This window comes from Leuresthes tenuis, unplaced genomic scaffold, assembly GCF_036924035.1.
Source record: "Leuresthes tenuis unplaced genomic scaffold, fLeuTen1.0.hap1 SCAF_6, whole genome shotgun sequence".
In the NCBI taxonomy this organism is placed as follows: Eukaryota; Metazoa; Chordata; class Actinopteri; order Atheriniformes; family Atherinopsidae; genus Leuresthes; species Leuresthes tenuis.
In genome coordinates, this window is record NW_027325360.1 from 36,336,520 (window position 1) to 36,355,284 (window position 18,765).

The following is an 18,765-nucleotide window of genomic DNA, read 5'->3' on the forward strand; positions in this document are numbered from 1 at the left end:
GAAACTTACCGTTACAATAAATAAACTAAGGCTATGGACAACAATAAATTACAAAGCAAGATGCACTACAGGAGGAACGCTCACTGCAGGCTCGTGGAATCATGGAACATGGGACAAGACAGATGGCTGGTAATAAAGCTCAAAAGGAGACAACATACTGGCACAAGACAAGGGAAACGCAGACTATTTGAACACATGAGGGACCAAGGGGAACAGGTGGAAACACTTGGGAATCAGGGAAGACAATGAGATGCTTGACACGGGAGGAAGGGCAAGATACCTGAAACGAGAGGAGAAGGTCAGTGATTTTTCAAAATAAAACAGGAAATGACGAGACAAGACATGGAACAGAAAATAAACCGTGACACAGTGTGCCACTCTGCTCTTCTCATTCATAAAAATCAAGAAGGAGCAAAAATGTTCATGTTTTTTAAACTGTCATATTTCAAAATTGGCTTAATTTTTGAAAAGGCTGAATCATTTGGTAATAGCTGAATGTTTTGTGACCCGTTTAAAGTTTGAATGGTGTCTCCAGCTAAAAGTATGCTCAACTAGTTCGGCTAGAAAGAGGAGTAAGTTTTTGAAGATTTGAAGTCAGTTTCCATTCATTTGAATGATGAGAAAATTTTAATAAAAGTTAAATACACCAAAACACCAAAAGTCATAGCATAAATCTTCTGAAGGAGCTGAACATTTTGATACCAAAATGGTCGAAATTGGTTAAAGTATGCAGGACTAGTTAAACATCAAAAATAATGCCTTAAAGCATTCTCACAATAATAAAGAGAAACAGGAAAACAATAGTTAGAATGCCTTAAAGCATTCTCAAAATAAAGGGAAACAGGAAAACAATAGTAAGAATGCCTTCAAGCATTCTCACAATAATAAAGAGAAACAGGAAAACAATAGTAAGAATGCCTTAAAGCATTCTCAAAATAAAGGGAAACAGGAAAACAATAGTTAGAATGCCTTAAAGCATTCTCACAATACGAAAGAGAAACAGGAAAACAATAGTAAGAATGCCTTCAAGCATTCTGACTCGACCACAAACTTTAAGCATGCGTGATGAACAGCAGCGAACATGTCTGCAGTATATGACAGACTGGAAATAACTAATCAGAAGAGACCGAGATGACATCCACCCTCTTTGGAAGAGCTGCCATTCTCTACATTTGAAGACTCACTCTGACTGTTATTGATCCCTTTTAAAACGTGTGTTTTGCCACAAGAAAACCTCTCATGGTCATAAGATGGCTTGGTGCTAACTCTCCACCTTCTTCCTCATGCAGTGACCAGAGATCTTTGAAAATACTAAATTCCCTCAACCACATCTACACCCATAAATCCTTTAACCATTTCTTAAGAAAGCTAAAGCTAAATTATCTAAGATCACGAGCAAGTGAAAGTATCAGAATGATAATGTATTCACTTTCTAAGGGTTTCAACATATTAGCTGCAGCTAACCGGCCTATCTCTTGGCTCCCAGCTGACTAGCTTTTAAGTTCCTGGCAAAGAGCTTAGCTCCAATGTCCTGGCTCATTTGGCTGCTAACTTGGTTAGCTCACTACTAACGTGGCTGCTCAGTTCCCAGGTAGTTCTTAGCTAGGTCGAGCAGCTAGCCAGTAACTCAAGTTTCTAAGAGTCTGATTAAAAACAGAAATCCTCAGCCATAGAATTGATGGCTGATTTTGCTCATGTGATGTGCTGCTGGAAATATTTCTGCTGATGATTCTAACATTTGGAGCAGTTAAATGAGCTTTTCAAAGCCAGGAATAAAACTCTAAATCCAGATTAGTTGAAAAGGAGATGTTGAGGATATTGAGAATGCAGTATTATGTATTTCACCAAGACATAGCTGCAGGAATGCCTTTCTACATAATAGAACACTAAATTGCTTTTTAACTTTAAAGAAAGGAATTTATTTAGTTAGTTAGTCTGTGTGTCTAAATGATTGATAATAGTGACACCCTATAAGATATGTGGAGGGCATCGCAGTCTTTGGTCTCAAAGTATGCCTGTAGAGCCTTGCTGGCTTTATAAGTCAATTTCCTTAAGCACTGGAATCCTGATATTCTCTTGTGAAGTTCCAGAGCAGTGGCATGCGAGAATAGAATTATCTGCAACACTCATTCTCCACCCTGTAAAATGTCTTGAACATCAGCAAATGAGACAATTTATGAATGTGTCCAGAAAATATTCCAAAGTATTTGCTGTGTGTGCTGGTGGGAGTTTATACTTTCCTCCTACCTGCTATTGTGGATACGTACAGATACATGCTGTACTCATTCAACCCAATAAGGAACCTCATCTGCTATTCTGAAAAATAAAATTCTGATTGCTGTATAACACAGCATGTGTGCGTGCATGTGTATACACAGAAATGTAAATTTTAGTATAAAAGAGTAGTCACCGTCTGGCTTTTCAGCTGCTGTGTAAAGTGAACAGGGTTAACCCAAGATTTGCATTAACTTTGCCTCCCAGTTCTAAGATTATGAGTTAGAAGTTACCATATTAAAACTTAATGTCCACCTCTGAAACCAATAACAGAACTGGTTTACTATCTTGTTGTCCCTTGCAGGATGATAACCATGGACATAGAGCAGGTGATCTGTCTGGCCTTGGCCCTGCTGCTTGCTATCAAGTACATATTCTTTGAGCAAGTAGAAATGGAGTCTATGCTGTCCCTAAGGAACCCCATCACTATGTCTGCTCCAACCCCATCCATTCACCAGGACACCTGCTACATGAAGGAGCTGTCTGCTCCCACATCCTCAGCCCTTACCCCTGCCTATAAGGAAGAGAGAGGTGTGTCTATCTTCAGTGATGATGTTGTAGCAGATGGACTTATGTAGCATTGTGATATCCAACTCTACCTTGTTTCCCTAGATGAAGTTATCCGGCCATTTCCCGCCACCGCCTCTGATTATCAGCCAAAGAGTTGCTTTGTCATTGGAGAAGAGGAGGAAAAGTTCATGTCCGAAACCATTCAGCTTAGTCTCCCCCAAAAAACCAGAGAACTGGATGACTGTGTGGCCATCCTCATCAACCCTGAGGTAAAATATTACAAATCCCCAAAATTTCCCTTTTACAAACGCAGACAGTCTCGCCTCAAATGCCTTATAATGCTTTTTTTGTTGTTGTTCATGAAGCTTTGAGATCTCAATAGGCCGAACTGATGTAGAGAAACAGCAGCACTGAAATGCACTCCTGCTGTGTCTCTTCATCTCTTACCTGTATCGAGGCAGAGAAGTTATCTTTGAACACACCACAAACATGGAGTCAAAGATTAGGCTGTAATTACACCTGAGCATAAAAAATGTAAACAAGCAATGTTTGCATAAAGTTCTCATTATCAGTGTTTATTACTATCCATGCTTCAATATGCTTTGACTACTCAGAAAGCTGAAGGTGAAACAAAATGTACTTTTCGTTATGAGCTGATTCAACCCGTTAGAATGGCTGAAAAAACCTCTGTCGCTGTGAAACTAACTAAATACACCAGAGCGACAGATGTTCACCATCCATCCTGATGTTCCAACAGTCACTCTTGTGTGTCACAGTCTTTTTCCCACCCCAATGACTGGAGGGCTATGTTGCAGTTGTTTTATTTAACTGCTGTAGTACAATTAGCTTACGCTGTTTCAGGCCTAATTAGATAATGGCAGCAATAGAAAAAATGCTTTCACTGACTTGTGTTACCTAACATTCACTTAGCAGCTCCCCTTTTTGCTTTCCCCACAATGTCAGTATTTGGTAAACTGGTGACAGTATTTCTATGCATGTTACCAGTTACTTCACACAACACTCTAATGTGTGTGTTTGTGATGAACAACAATGATCATTTTTATTAGTTTATTAATACATTTTATTAACATCTGTGATTAATCAACGTTCTGTTACAAACTCGACTCGTATACTTCCACATGTAATCAGGATTAAAGGACCTGCATTAGGCTGGTTTAAGTCATATTTATCTGATAGATTCCAGTTTGTTCTTGTAAATGAAGAATCTTCCTCACACACCAGAGTAAGTCATGGAGTTCCTCAGGGTTCTGTGCTTGGACCGATTCTTTTTACTTTATACATGCTTCCATTAGGTAACATTAGTCGACAGCATGGCATAAATTTCCATTGCTATGCTGTATATGTCGTTCAAGTCAAGTTTATCAGTCTGAAATGACTATAAATCGAAATCTGGTATTAGTCTGAATAATGTTTTCCTTTTTTTGTATGTAGTCTAAATAATTACTACTTCCTAACCCAGATACACTATGAACTATAAGTTTGATTGTGTGTTGTGCAGTTGGGGCCATGTTTTCTGAGTGATGCTGAGGTAATGCTGTTGGTGACCTCCAAACATATCCCTGCATACAAACTGGAAGCCATGATGGAGAGACCAGAGAGAGGAGTGGCTATACGAAGACAGATGATCTCTCCCAAACTGCCCTACCCCTCTGTGCTCTCCTCTCTGCCGTACACCAACTATGACTATTCAAAGGTGACCACACAAACAGGACAAATTGACAACTTTCATACAGCATTGCACTTCCTATTTTACTGAGTTCTGTTCTTCAGGTTATAGGCACTTGCTGTGAAAATGTGATTGGCTACATACCTGTACCAGTAGGAGTGGCTGGACCACTGCATCTGGATGGGAAACAGTTCCAGGTTCCCATGGCAACCACGGAAGGCTGCTTGGTTGCAAGCACCAACCGTGGTTGTCGAGCAGTCGCGGTGAGTTTCAGATTTGGTGGCACTTTCAAGGTATTTCAAGAGTGGACATAACATCTGAAACGCATACACATATAGTGTATATATGAAAGATGGACATGGTCATGTGATGTCAGAAGTAAAGAAACTTGGCATGATTGTTTTTGTACATTGTCTGTTGTGACCAAATCATTTATCCATCAGTAATGCAGTCAGGATGAAACAAAATATGAAAGTGTTTGATTGAAGTCAGTGTCAGCAGAGCTTCTTTTTGTGCTGCTACTCCTGTTTTTTTGTTTTTTAAAGTTTACCATTTTAGTTGTATAGTACTATTTTATTTATTTTTTTTATAGTAACATAAAAGTAGTAGGGAGCTCAGTAAAAAAAAAAACCCATATTATAACACTGTCAACTTTTCATCTGTGGTATTGAAAGTGGGTTGAAATATAGAGTATTTTCCTTTGTATTGGTATCAAGTTTGAAATTGACAACCCTATGACGCAGTCCATGGTGCCTAAACACACTCAGTAGTCTCTTTGGCAGAAGGCATAATAGAAAAAAACATAAAAAATCCTCACTTGTAATGAGGATTGTTGTGTTGCCTTCAGGGATTTATCACACTAGTCACACCTTGTGAAATATGGAACTATGGTTGTTGGTGAATGGCCAGTGGGTGCAACAGTGCAGCTGGATGCTGAAGAGAAGACAGTTGTATAGGCAGCTAGAAAAGTCTGTTGGAGGAAACCTATGCCGGAATGGTAGGTGAGCTCAGAACAGCAACAACAGTTTTTCAAGCCATTTTCATATCAAACCATTTCTTCTTTATTCCGGTGACATTACGAACTACAGGTGACATGGAATTAGCAGCACTCATAATTTATTCCCATTTCTTCACTCTACCAGGTCCCATAATTCCACTGCTGACACTGCTAAAAATGACAGATTTTCCTTTTTGAATCTCTGAAAGCAGAATTTAAATCTCAGAGCCTGTAAAGTTGTTCTTTTTGCGCCTTGATGCCATTCTCATGACTCAACACTTCCTGGCACGGGACAGAGGAAGCGTAGCCTCATATGGTATTATTTTGGGTGTGGAATATGCAAATTTACTATCCTTGTACACATGTACTTAAATACGCACGGGTGGCATTCATCATGTTTCACCAGTTTTTCCGAAGTTAAGAGCATTCGTTGAATCTGACATGGTGTGTTCATACGAGACCTTCTTAGGAAAAAAGAAGGTGAGAGAAATTTTGAATAAGAATAAGAAAATGTTCTTGCATGAGGCCTATTGTCTTCAAACTGGCAGCATCATCAGAACTTTACCTAGCAGGAACAATTTCTTAGAAAAAAAACACTGTAACATCTTTTTCTGAGCATTGCGTTGGGACTGCCCCCATAGGTGTTGTGGTAAAACGAGGGATGGCCAGGGAGATACAAATGTTTATGTTTATGCTTTTAGCAAATGTAATGTTAGTAAACCCCTGAAAATGTTGTACCTGCTGATGAGTTTTGGGTTGGGCCCACTCTGAAACAGGGCTTACCTTAACAGTCTCCATCTTATTGCTCTCAGCTGCCATGATCAACCCTAGGAGTGAGATCCTTGGAATATGGGATTTACATTCAGAGGCTGTCATGAACAATTTGTTTTACAAGAACCTCTTTTGTACTTGCTGTAACATGCTGTTTATGCTTCTGCTCATTCTTAGAAAATAAGAGAATATACAAAAACATCAAATGGTTTAACATATCCCACAAAAATGTCTTTTGCCAGCTTATGAATAATTGGTGGGGAAGTGGTAATGCCAAAGGGCATCATGTGATGTTCACAGTGACCAGTGGGTGTGTTCCATTCGTCCCCTTTCTGATATGGACAGGCTGTGTCACTGGAATGAGATGGTCAAGAAGTTCAGAAAACAATCCTGTCTGTGACTGTTGTAAATAAATAAAAACAAAGACTTGCTCTTACCATACATAGGTAAATATTATGCAAAAGAAGGCAAGGAGACATAACTTATATGAGAAACCAAAAGGTTTGTCACTTGTTCTCTGGGCAAACCTAACCAGAAGTCAGATTCCAATTGGCAGTAATGTTAAAAGCTTAATAGGGGCTAATTTGTATGAGATATCCTATCTGTGTATTTTCATTACAGAATAAAATAGCATGAAACGGAACAAATATCCTTCAAGTGCCAGGGTCATAGCATAAATTCTGAAGAAATGTTATTTTAGAGAACTTTATTGTGCACCATTATTCTGTCCAGGCTTTTTATTAAGAATGTTCAAGAACACTGTAAACCATCTGTAATAACACTAACCATCAGTTTGTTTTTTCCTCCATGCTGTAGCTGGGTGGTGGAGCCAGCAGTCGTATCCTGGCTGACAGCATGACTCGCGGACCTGTAGTGAGGTTACCTTCTGCCTGCAAGGCTGCAGAGGTCAAGGCCTGGCTGGAGAGTTGTGACGGTTTTCAGGCAATTAAAGAGACTTTTGACAACACCAGCAGGTAACATATGACAGCCGATATAGATACAATTAGTATAGGGTGTATGGACTTATTTTCAATGCTTCATGTTATTTTCATGTTAAAAACATCTTGTGGCAGGTTTGCCCGTCTTCAGAAGCTTCTGGTTGGCCTGGCAGGGCGAAATCTTTACATCCGATTCCATTCCAAGACTGGAGATGCCATGGGAATGAATATGATCTCTAAGGTAAATTTGAGAGTTTCAAACATGATGGTCTAGTATTTTCAGGAGACTATTTTAAGGTGTAAACATGTCTTTTTCAGAAAATGTGATATTCTAAACATTCTTCCCCATAAGGTTAGTTCTTTAAAGTTTGACAAGTGATAAAATTTATCATCTGAGAGATACACAGTTGTGTCCCAAACATTTAATATGGTTCTGTTACCTACCCATCACACATGAATATATACAGTTGTGTTCAAAATTATTCAACCCCCATTAAGGTAAAGGGTTTTAGGAAATGTAACATTTTTATTAATCTTTTTTATAATGAAATCTTACACAGACTTGTAAATTAGCTAAATGTCACTAAAATTACGACAATACTTATTCTAATACACTAACAAATGTCCTTTTTGTGATTTCCTCACTGACAAAATTGTTCAACCCCTTAAAGATTACCACTCTTAAGAATAAAGGTTTCAATCAGGTGCAGATTTAAAAGGACTGCAATACTCAGCTCCTTCTAGACAGTTAATGGTGTCTTTGCAACATGGTGAAGTCCAGGGAATGGTCAAAGGAGTCAAGAGAGGAGGTAATTTCTCTTCATAAGCAAGGATATGGAAATAAAAAGATAGCCAAGACATTAAACATTTCAAGAGACATAATTGGAAGTATAATTCGCAAGTTTAAAGCTAATGGCACAGTGGAAACACTACCTGGGCACGCAGAAAGAGGATACTGTCAGCCACTGCTGTCGGTACCTGAAGTGGAGAAAAATACCAGGGTGACAGTTGAGGAACTGCGATAGGACTTGTCAGAGGGAGGTACTCAGGTTTCGGCCCAGACAATAAGGTGCACACTGCGAGATGAAGGCCTCCATGCCAGAACTCCCAGACGTACCCCAAAAAGCACTGTCTCCAAAGCACAAGAAGAGTCGACTCCAGTATGCCAGAAACCAGGTGGACAAACCACAAAGGTTTTGGGATACTGTTCTCTGGAGCCACGAGCTTGGGAGACGTTGGACCTTCCAACAAGACGTTACCTCGGTTGCTCGTTCGTGCTGCTTTGCATTACTAAACATAAGAAAGATCAGACCATACCTGACCCAACATGCCACCCAGCTCCTGGTGCAGGCCATGGTCATCTCCCGCCTTGACTACTGCAACGCTCTCCTAACTGGTCTCCCAGCCTGTGCTGTGAAACCTCTGCAGATGGTCCAGAACGCGGCGGTGCGTCTGGTCTTGGATCAGCCTAAAAGAACACGCCCCCCCTCTGTTCATTGAGCTCCTCTGGCTACCCTTAGCCGCCAGCATCAGATCCAAGTCCCTGATGTTAGCTACAAAGAGCTTAATGGAACAGCTCCCATCTACTTGAATGCTCTTGCAAAGGCTTCTGTCCCAACTGGGTCCCTCCGTTGGTCCCAGGATTGTCGTCTAGCAGTGCCTACACCACGCCTAAGACAATCCAAACTCTGTTCATGTGTCGTCCCACGATGGTGGAATGACCTACCGAGCGCTACCAGAACAGGGGCGTCCCTGTCTATCTTCAAGAAGCTCCTGAAAACCCAGCTCTGCAGAGAGCATCTCCTATCCCAGCACTTACCTTGTACTTCCCTCCCCCCTCTATCTCTGCACTTTATCTTTCTGCACTTCCTTCTATGCCTGCACCCTATCTCTACTCTGTCCCCTCTGACAGAGTCGGACTCCTGGGTTCCTTCTATGTAGTTTATTGTTAGCTTTATATAGCTTGTTATATCTTCATTTGTAAGTCGCTTTGGATAAAAGCGATCCCAAGCAGACGAAGGGCTGGAAGATTCTGGAGTGGCCATCGCAACTGCCCGACTTAAATCCTATAGAAAATCTCTGGTGGGACTTGAAGACTTTTTTCAAAAATAGAAACAAAAACCAGACAACCAGCTGCTACACCTGTAAAAAACAAAACAGACAACAATCCATGGCCTCTGTTGGGAATCCAGCCTTAGAGCCACCAGGAGCACCTGAAAGCAGACAAGTAGAGAAAAAACAAACACACAAACAAACAAAAACAAGCACAAGAAGCGGCAATGGCATACAACACAGCTGTGGATAGATGACCTGAGACGACATGATAATACATCAACTGCTTAGTGATCATGCTACTGGGCTAATGAATGTGGTTGTGTGTGTGTGTGTGTGTGTGTGTGTGTGTGTGTGTGTGTGTGTGTGTGAGAACATGCAACACCCATGGCATAGGACCTACATGGTAACCGTGCTTAGTTATGAGTGTATAAGCGTACAGGGCCACAATCCACAGCCCCCCCAAGCAATCAGAAGCAGGCAGAGAGGGCCACAAGACCCAGGCCACCAGCAGCCCCCACAGAGCACAGAACCCAGGAAGCCCACCACAGGGGCAACCAGGCATCCACCCAGAAGACTGCAGAGGAAGCCCCCGGACAGAGCCCCCATAAGCATAGGGCAGAGGCCCTCCGGGAGCCAGGGGCAACAGCCCACCGACCCCGCCAGGCCCCAGCCGCCCAGACATGGGCCGTGCACTGGACCCGGGCCCCAGGAGCCCGAGCGCCCCCAAACCCCCCGGCAGAGGCCCCACCCAATACCCAGGAGGGCCAAGCGCCCCAGACAGCCACGCAGTGGGTCAGCGCCTGCCCCAGCGCCCCTGGCCAAGTGCCCTGGGAGCCAAGACGTGCCCACAGGAGGGTGAAGCCGCGAGCAGCGGGGAGAGGCAATGCCGCCCCCCCATCGGGAGAAGCACAGGCAGGCCAGGCGACAGCAAGTCCCAGATCCAGGCCCAATCATTACCACACACACTTTCACGTCCCATACATCCACACGTCCTCCCTCCCTCAACTCCGCTGGGGTGTAGTGCAGCGGGCACACCAGGGGGCCAGCAGCCCCCCAGCCACCACAGACCCCGAACCAGCAGAACAATTAATTAATCCTCCTGGCCCCTCCCGCCCCAAGCAGCAACCAGGAAGCAGGGGTGTGGGAAGAAGACCCCTCCCCTCACCCTTCTGGCTCTTCAATATTTTCTAATAGTGAGCGATTAAAATTGAGGGGCAGCCAAACTTGTAGAACTGGGAGCGCGGCCCTCTGGGCAGCCTACATACCCAAAGAGCCCCGCCCACCAGATGCCACTCAGTGTAACCACCCCCCAAGACCTAATGTGTGTGTGTGAGTGTGTTTGATAAGTAGTAATGTGTAAGGTGTAATTAAAACAGGGGCGGGGAACTGCAGAGTGCAACCAAAGGGGACCACCTACGTGGCCCCATCCACTACACCCCACCGAACACACGAGCCTCCAAAACCCTTCATGTGTGAGTGTGTGCTGTGTACAGGAGCCAGAAGGGAGAGGGGTATGGGGATATACACCGGGTGAGCTACTCTCCCCCGGAGAGGGCAGCCAGGGACTGGCTGCAATAGGCATCCCCGCTACCTGGGAGCCAACCCAGGGCAGGAGGGGCTGATGTCCACCAGGCTCGGGGCCTGCAGTCACCATATTCCAACCCCACCCCGGAGGACCTCTACAAAAATCAAACAAAAAACAAACAAACAAACCACCCGGTCACACCAGTCGCAGCAGCCCGGGCCTGAGACCCACCATCACCCAGCCCCCCCCAACAGGGGAAAAGCACCGCCCTTGTTGTAATTTTGTAATTTAAGTTGCATTTGTCTATTTTACAAGTCCTTATTTGATCTGATTATAAACAAGATAAAAAATAGATGTCAAACTTGATAAAACTCTTTACCATAATGGGGTTGAATAATCTCTCTGTCACCTCTGACAGTAGTGGTTTCCTTCTATTTGGTTTATTGTTAGCTTTTTATATAGCTTGTTATATCTTCATTTGTAAGTCGCTTTGGATAAAAGCTTCTGCTAAATGCATAAACATAAACATAAGGTCTGTTTTTGTTTGCCAGGCCAATGCACATTATTTCAGTTCAGCTCATTGAAACTTCTCTATGATGATAAATGCTTGTTGTGCCGCTGTGCCTGCAGGGCACAGAGAAGGCTCTGAAAACTCTGCAGCAGCACTTCCCCGAGCTGCAGGTGGTCGCTGTCAGTGGGAACTACTGCACAGACAAGAAACCAGCTGCCATAAACTGGATAGAGGGCAGAGGCAGGTCTGCTGTGTGTGAAGCTACCATTCCTGCAAAGGTGGTCCAAGAGGTAGGAAAAGCCAGGATGAACTTTTTTACTGCCATTTACTCTTTGTTCCAGTCTGAAAACCTGTGATTGCTTATGTATCACTACACATATGGCAGGAATGTGTAATGTAAGAAAGTTGAAAGTGAAGTCAGTGAAGATGCTTAACGTGGCTTGTTTTTTAAATTAGGTTGTATCAAGAAGAGACTGTACAACTGTTAACCCCTCAAAATCATCTAGATTTTAACAAATGTAACATTTGGCGCAATGTTTGGTAGAAACTAAGATATCAAGAGCTGTATCAATACTAGTGGCACCCCTGAACTGGGTCTAGTTCTTATATCTGTGAAGTGGAAAGTCCATTCATGCAAGCAAGTGCTTGGAATATCTTGAAAAATACAATGACCAGTTTTGTATAAACAAACCATTTTAAATGTAGCAGTAAATCTCTAAATCTATTTGCTGCAGAGGAAGAAATTGCTCTGTTCTTGTAACGATCATGTTCATTTATTCAAGTAGAATCTTGTGCCTAAGTGCCAGAACGCTGTATACAAAATCTGATGTTGATACAGTGAAATTCTATATAGTAGATTTGTGACTTGACATAGTAGACTTGACAATTTTTTCAATTTGCAGATTAGCTAAACATCTGTCATGCTCACTTCATTGTACACTGAATCGAACTGGTTTGTCAAATTGAAAGTCATTCTGACTAAAGATTCAGTGTATAAAAGCAGAAAATAGCAGAAAATAATGATTAGGCCATACACACATGCACCAGTCAGTATGGTACCCGAGATTACAATAAATATTGTCATGGAAACTATGAAGTCATTTGGTAACGCTTGGTTTCCATCTTTCATTTTTGGAGCAAATTGCATTTCTTGAGTATCAAGTTTAAAGTTAAGAGCTTTCTGCAGCAATACTCCTTTATACAACCTGCTTCATTCAGAATGTCAGGCATTTTGCCCTGAGAAAATGTCAAAGGGACATGTAAAGTGCTCACACAGCCTCAGGAGTTACTGTTGGACATCGACACATCGCGATACCAGTGTAAAGTGCAATGTGTTGCACATTACAGATATCAGCACTGAAAGCGATAGCATACATCCCCTCTACATGCTTAAAATTTAAGGCTCAAAATATGTTTGTCACTGTAAATGTTCTTGTACTCTATTCTTCCATCCATTTTCTGCCGCTTATCCGGATCCAGGTCGGGCGACAGTCTAAGCAGAGCTCACCAGACCTCCACCACAATCTCCTCCTCCAGCTCTTCTGGGTGGAAATGGAGTTGTTCCCAAACCAACTGAGAGATATAGTCTTCTCAGTGGTAGGACATGTCTGCAACATCTCACCAGGGAGGCATATGGACGGCATCCTGAACAGATGTCCAATCTACTCCAGCTGGCTCCTTTTGATGCATAGAAGCAGCAACTCTACTCTGAGCCCCTCCTGGATGGCTCACCCTATCCGTAAGGGTGAGCCCAGCAACCCTTCAATGGGAATTCATTTCCACCGCGTGTATTTGCAGTCTCCCTCTTTCGGTCACTACCCACAACTTGTGACTATAGTTAAATGTAAATGTAATTTATTTATACAGCCCTTTACAACAATCCATTTCGGTGTACCAAAGTGCTTTACAGCAGATAATAAATAAAGAAAAGAATAAGTAAAAAACAATAAAATAACAGTAAAAGCAATAAAATACAGCAAAATTAGATAAGATAAAAGTGTCACCATACTACTGGGTATTAAAAGCCATGTGAAATAAGTAGGTTTTTAGCCTAGATTTAGAGGCCCAGGTAAGTTGAGGGTCGGAACGTAGATCGAATTGTAAATCAACAGCTTCACCTTCAGACTTGGCTCTCTCTTCACCATGACAACATCCGCAGCACTGCAAACACTGCCCCAGTCCGCCTGTCAATCTTCCGCTCCTTTCTACCCCCATTAATGAGCAAGTCCCCGAGATACTTAAACTCCCCTGCATGTTGCAGTGACTCACCCCCAACCTGGAGTGGGCAATCCACCGTTTTCAGACTGAGGACAGGCCTGGCTCCAGAACAAGGCCCTCCAAAACCTTGGCGAGGTCACTGGAAATAAAGATATCACTGCTTTTTCAACCCTGCTTGCATGCAGATAAATTGCTATAAACGGCTTTGTTACTGAGTGACTTGATGCAATCCACATAGTTAGAGAAAATAAGATACTCACTTTGTCCTAGGACAAATTCTTCTCATCTTGGATCCAGGTTCTAGATTTCAGTATCTAGGTAGAATTAAACTCATTCTTGATACCCATTAACAATTTTTAAACTTACAATCATGTAGACCTGAGTACTTTGCTAGTCTTAATTTATAATTTCCACACCAATTATTGCATTATTAAATATTTATCATTGATGTGTATGCCCACCAGGAAGAACAGTTTGGTCTCATAAACCACTTCATTCGGGTATATATTTTTCATGAACATTTTCTCTCTTACAGCTTTTCTGGGAAGGTGTATCCCTTGCATTGTTGGCTCTTCATGTTCAGGAAGAGAAAAAAATGGAAACGTTAACAGAAGCATATGTCTGTGTAATGCTTGTCAATATTGTCAAATTGCTTAAATTACAAAAACAATACAATTATTCAGTTGAGTTGTATTTTGACGTGAGTCTACGTGAGGATAAATTGTGCGTTATGTTTTAGAATAGTCCTATTTCACATTAATCCTACAATGACAGACACATTTACCCTCCTTGTCCCTGTGACTTAGGTTTTGAAAACTACAGCAGAGGCTCTGATAGAGGTCAACATCAATAAAAACCTAGTGGGCTCTGCCATGGCAGGTAGCATTGGTGGATTTAATGCTCATGCAGCCAACCTGGTGACTGCCATCTACATAGCCTGTGGGCAGGTAAAAAGGTTGTTAGGAAGTGTTGTTCATCGTTTTATATCAGTGCATTCTGTTATAAATACATATTACTCTGAACACGTGCCCTCCAGGATCCAGCTCAGGCAGTGGTCAGCAGTAACTGCATCACACTCATGGAGCCATCAGGACCAACAGGGGAGGACCTGTACATCAGCTGCACAATGCCCTCTATAGAACTGGGCACTGTAGGAGGAGGCACCAACCTGCCCGCGCAACAAGCCTGCCTCCAGGTATACACACACACTCCCTCTCTCTCTCTCTGAGGTTAGGTATGCCTTTTAAGCCAGGATTGATGCACCCAATTAGCATATCAGTGTCCTGCATGAAAGTACAGAAGCAACGAGGGGGCTGGAATTTGATTCACAGCTCATGTACCTCTGCAGTAACAGAGGTGTGTAAGGGCGAAGTCATGGTAGCCTACAACCTACAGCTAAAATGATGGTAGTGCACAAGGAGGATCAATTATGTGTTCGTTGTAGATCTAATCATTAGTGCTAACAAAGAAGAGAGGCGTTTGTATGAACGTAGACTCATCCAGGAGTAGAGCAGTTTGTCAGTCAATTACAAGAACCAACAAAAACTTTAACACAACTAAGGCTGAAAATGCACTTGCTGTTTCACCTCGCATTCACGTAAGCAACTGTCTCTGTTCTCGGCATCACTGCTCACATACAATACCTGCCTGTGTAACCGGAGGATTCCACAAGGGGGCACACCTGATCACTTAGACCAGAAGTTGCTGCTGGATTTACAGGATGTAAGCAAATGCACTCTGATAAACGGTAAACATGGCATCAATAGAAGAGGTTAGCACGACAGGAATAGCAACAGTGAGGGTATCATAGATGGTATATTATCACACATGGTTACACATCACCTACATATTGCAGCAACATTCATTTCTGAGGACGTGAATGACAGACACAAAAAGAATGCAGGATATGTGAGGCAGAGCGTACGTGTATTTTCAGCCTAAAGCGTAGTTTATACTTCACTGTCATTTTGACGACATAGGTGCACCTCAAAAAAATTCTAACTACACATCGCGTAGACGCGGACCGTAAGAGCTGTGATTGGTCCGCTCAGAAGGTCATTTCCGGCAGTTGTTTTTTCCCGTCTTAATGGCTGTACACGGCAAAGAAGCTTGTCGAATTGGCCGGTTGACATTCGAAAGTATCGAAAGTGCATTTGTTCATCCAGGTCCCTCAGTGGGTGAACCAGTGTTGTAAACAGCATCCTCTCTCGTCTTCTTAAAGAGGTATTCAGTACGCTGGGCTCTGATATACTTTTATTTATTAATTCCTGTCTTAGCTCTGGATGTGTTCCAGCTGCTCTCAAGCATGCTGCTGTGCAGTCTCTTATCAAAAAGAAAAAACTGGATCCCTCTGTGCTGCCCAACTTCAGGCCTATCTCTAAACTGCCATTTTTATCCAAAATTTTAGAGGAAGTGTTTTTTATTCAGATTCAATCATTCCTAGTGGCCAATGATACGTTGAGAAGTTTCAGTCTGGCTTTAAACCATCACATAGCACTGAGACAGCACTGCTGAGAGTTTTTAATGATCTAATGGTCACCGTCGACTCAGGAAACCCAGCTATGCTAGTGCTCCTTGATTTGTCTGCTGATTTTGACACTGTGGATCATGGGATCCCCCAAGCACGACGAGACCAGTGGGTGGGCATTACAGGCTCTGCTCTCTCATGGTTCCAGTCCTACTTGACCAATTGGAGTTTTTGTGTGCAGCTAGGTGAATTCACCTCATCCTCAGCCCCTCTTACTTCTGGGATCCCCCAAGGTTCCATCCTCAGGCCGATTTGCTTCTTGTTATATATGTTACCATTAGGGTCAATTTTCAAGTATAATCTTTCTTTTCATTGTTATGCTGATGATGTTCAGATCTATCTGCCTTTGACATCCAAATCCAATGATTCCGTAAAGACATTGCTTGATTGTTTAAATTATGTTAAATCCTGGATGACCTCAAACTTTCTAAATATAAATGAAAACAAGACCGAAATCATAATGTTTGGATGTGGTCCAGTAGACTTTCCTTTTGGCTTTCTGGGCCCCCTTACACCAAACATTCGGTCCTCTGTAAGAAACTCTTGGTGTAATATTTGGCGACAGGCTGAAATTTGATCGCCAGGTTAGCTTGGTTGTGAAAAGCAGTTTTTATCATTTGAGGATTTTATTGAAAGTAAAAGGATACCTGCCACCTAGAGATCTGGAGACTGTAATCCATGTTTTTATTAACACAAGACTGGATTACTGTAACTCACTTTATTTTGGGCTGGACCACTCACTCTTGCACTGCCTACAGCTGGTACAAAACGCAGCTGCGCGTCTCCTCACTGGCAAACGCAAGCGTGACCACATATCCCCTGTCCTTGCGTCACTGCACTGGCTCCCGGTTGCTTTTAGAATAAATTTTAAAATTTTACTGTTTGTTTTTAAAGCTCTCAATGGCCCAGCCCCCCAGTATTTGACCGAGCTCATTCAAATTCACAACCCAGTCAGAGCACTGAGATCCTCCAATTAGCTGCTACTGGTCAACCCTACAACAAAACTAAAAACCAAAGGTGACCGAGCCTTTGTGGCGGCCGACTTATTTCAAAGCCCTGGAATAAGTTGCCCTGGCATATCAGATCTGCAGGATCATTTGAGGTTTTTAAATTATCCCTTAAAACACGCTTTTCCTCCCTGGCTTTTAACCAAGTTTAGTCATCATTTTAAATCTTTCTTGTAATATCTTGTTATTGTTATTGCACTATATGTATTACATGTATATTATGCACTTTAACCTGTACAGCACTTAGGTTTTTTGTTGTTTTTTAGTATTTTTAAGTATTTTTTTGGGCTTTTCAATGCCTTTATTGATAGGACAGTGGAGAGAGACAGGAAACAGGGCAGAGAGAGAATGGGAATGACATGCAGCAAATGGCCGTCCAGTTCGGGACTCGAACAGGGGCCAACTGCATCGAGGACTAGCCTCTGTATATGGGACCCACTAAGCCACCGACCACCCCAATGCGCTTTATAAATAAAGTTTGAGTTGAGTTGAGTGAATTTACCCGTTCCCATCCTCGACCGGTTTAGTGATCGTACAGACCACCTCGGTTGCCACTGTTTACTGTTGTTACCTCTGACCGGAAGAAAAAGCAAGGATTCGGCTATAACCTCTGAAACCACACAAACACTCAGCCACACCTCCCTGGCGGCATGGTGAATTGCAGAGCAACGTGTTCCCTCGACGCAGATGTTCGAATGCTCAATGACGATGTCACGTCGACGCTCTCGACGTTATGGAGAAGTATAAACTAAGCATAACTGGGTGCTCACACCAAAAGCAACTTGAGCGACCGCGGCCATTCATTTTCAATGTACCCTGGCGACGATGAATGACCGGCGGAGTAAACGACCGGCGGAGTAAACGACCGGCGGGGTAAACGACCGGCGGGGTAAACGACCGGCGGGGTAAACGACCGGCGGGGTAAACGACCGGCGGGGTAAACGACCGGCGGGGTAAACGACCGGCGGGGTAAACGACCGGCGGGGTAAATGACCGGCGGGGTAAACGACCGGTGGGGTAAACGACCGGCGGGGTAAACGACCGGCGGGGTAAACGACCGGCGGTCTCTGGTCTCCGGTTTCCCAGAGCTGTACGATACAAGCCTGTTTGTATACAGAGACAACCAAAAAAAAAAAAGCGCTTGATGGAACCAAACATCATGAAAGCAGAGCTCCTGAATCAGCCGGTGAAATTCTCCATGGACGTTATGGACCCAGCCACCACAGACCCCGAATCAGTAGACCAACTCCTCCTCCTGGCCCCTCCTGCTCCAGGCAGCACCCAGGCAACAGGAGTGTAGGAGGACCCTTACCCTTGGCCCCTTGGCTCGTCAATAGTTGAGTGGGTTGAGGGCAGGTATGGGAGAATTCTCCCCCTTTTAACAAAGGCCCTCAGTGTCTAATAGTGAGCAGTTAAAATTGAGGGGCAGGCAACCTTGTTGAACTGGAAGCGCGGCCCTTCGAGCAGTCCCACCTACTCAAAGAGCCCCGCCCACCAGATACCACTCAACACACCCACCCACCCGGGCCTTGTGTGTGTGTGATAAGTAATTATGTCTAAGGTGTAATTAAAACTGAGGGGCGAGGGGGCCGTATAAGGGCAGCAAAGGGGACTACCTAAGTGGTCCCAACCACTATACCCCACAGAACACACATGCCCCCCAAAACCCTACTTGTGTTTGCTGTCTTCAGGAGCTAGGGAAGAGACTTGAGTGAACCCAATGATGTGAAAAGGAAAAACACAGCA

The 18,765-nt window shown here is 43.3% G+C and overlaps 2 protein-coding genes across 2 annotated transcripts in view; one reads left to right on the forward strand and one right to left on the reverse strand.

Annotated features, from left to right (window-relative positions):
* Positions 1-18,765, reverse strand: part of LOC140310335 (activated RNA polymerase II transcriptional coactivator p15-like) — a 109,275-nt gene that overhangs the window by 63,347 nt on the left and 27,163 nt on the right. The gene's annotated exons all lie outside the window — the stretch shown is intronic.
* hmgcra (3-hydroxy-3-methylglutaryl-CoA reductase a) overlaps positions 1-18,765 on the forward strand; it is a 32,497-nt gene that overhangs the window by 11,061 nt on the left and 2,671 nt on the right. Inside the window, exons 10-18 of the mRNA XM_072388607.1 lie at positions 2,579-2,805; positions 2,887-3,053; positions 4,304-4,498; positions 4,576-4,734; positions 7,056-7,213; positions 7,313-7,418; positions 11,388-11,558; positions 14,292-14,432; positions 14,522-14,680. Coding sequence (XP_072244708.1) covers positions 2,579-2,805; positions 2,887-3,053; positions 4,304-4,498; positions 4,576-4,734; positions 7,056-7,213; positions 7,313-7,418; positions 11,388-11,558; positions 14,292-14,432; positions 14,522-14,680 — 1,483 coding nt within the window. The remainder of the gene's footprint in view (positions 1-2,578; positions 2,806-2,886; positions 3,054-4,303; positions 4,499-4,575; positions 4,735-7,055; positions 7,214-7,312; positions 7,419-11,387; positions 11,559-14,291; positions 14,433-14,521; positions 14,681-18,765) is intronic.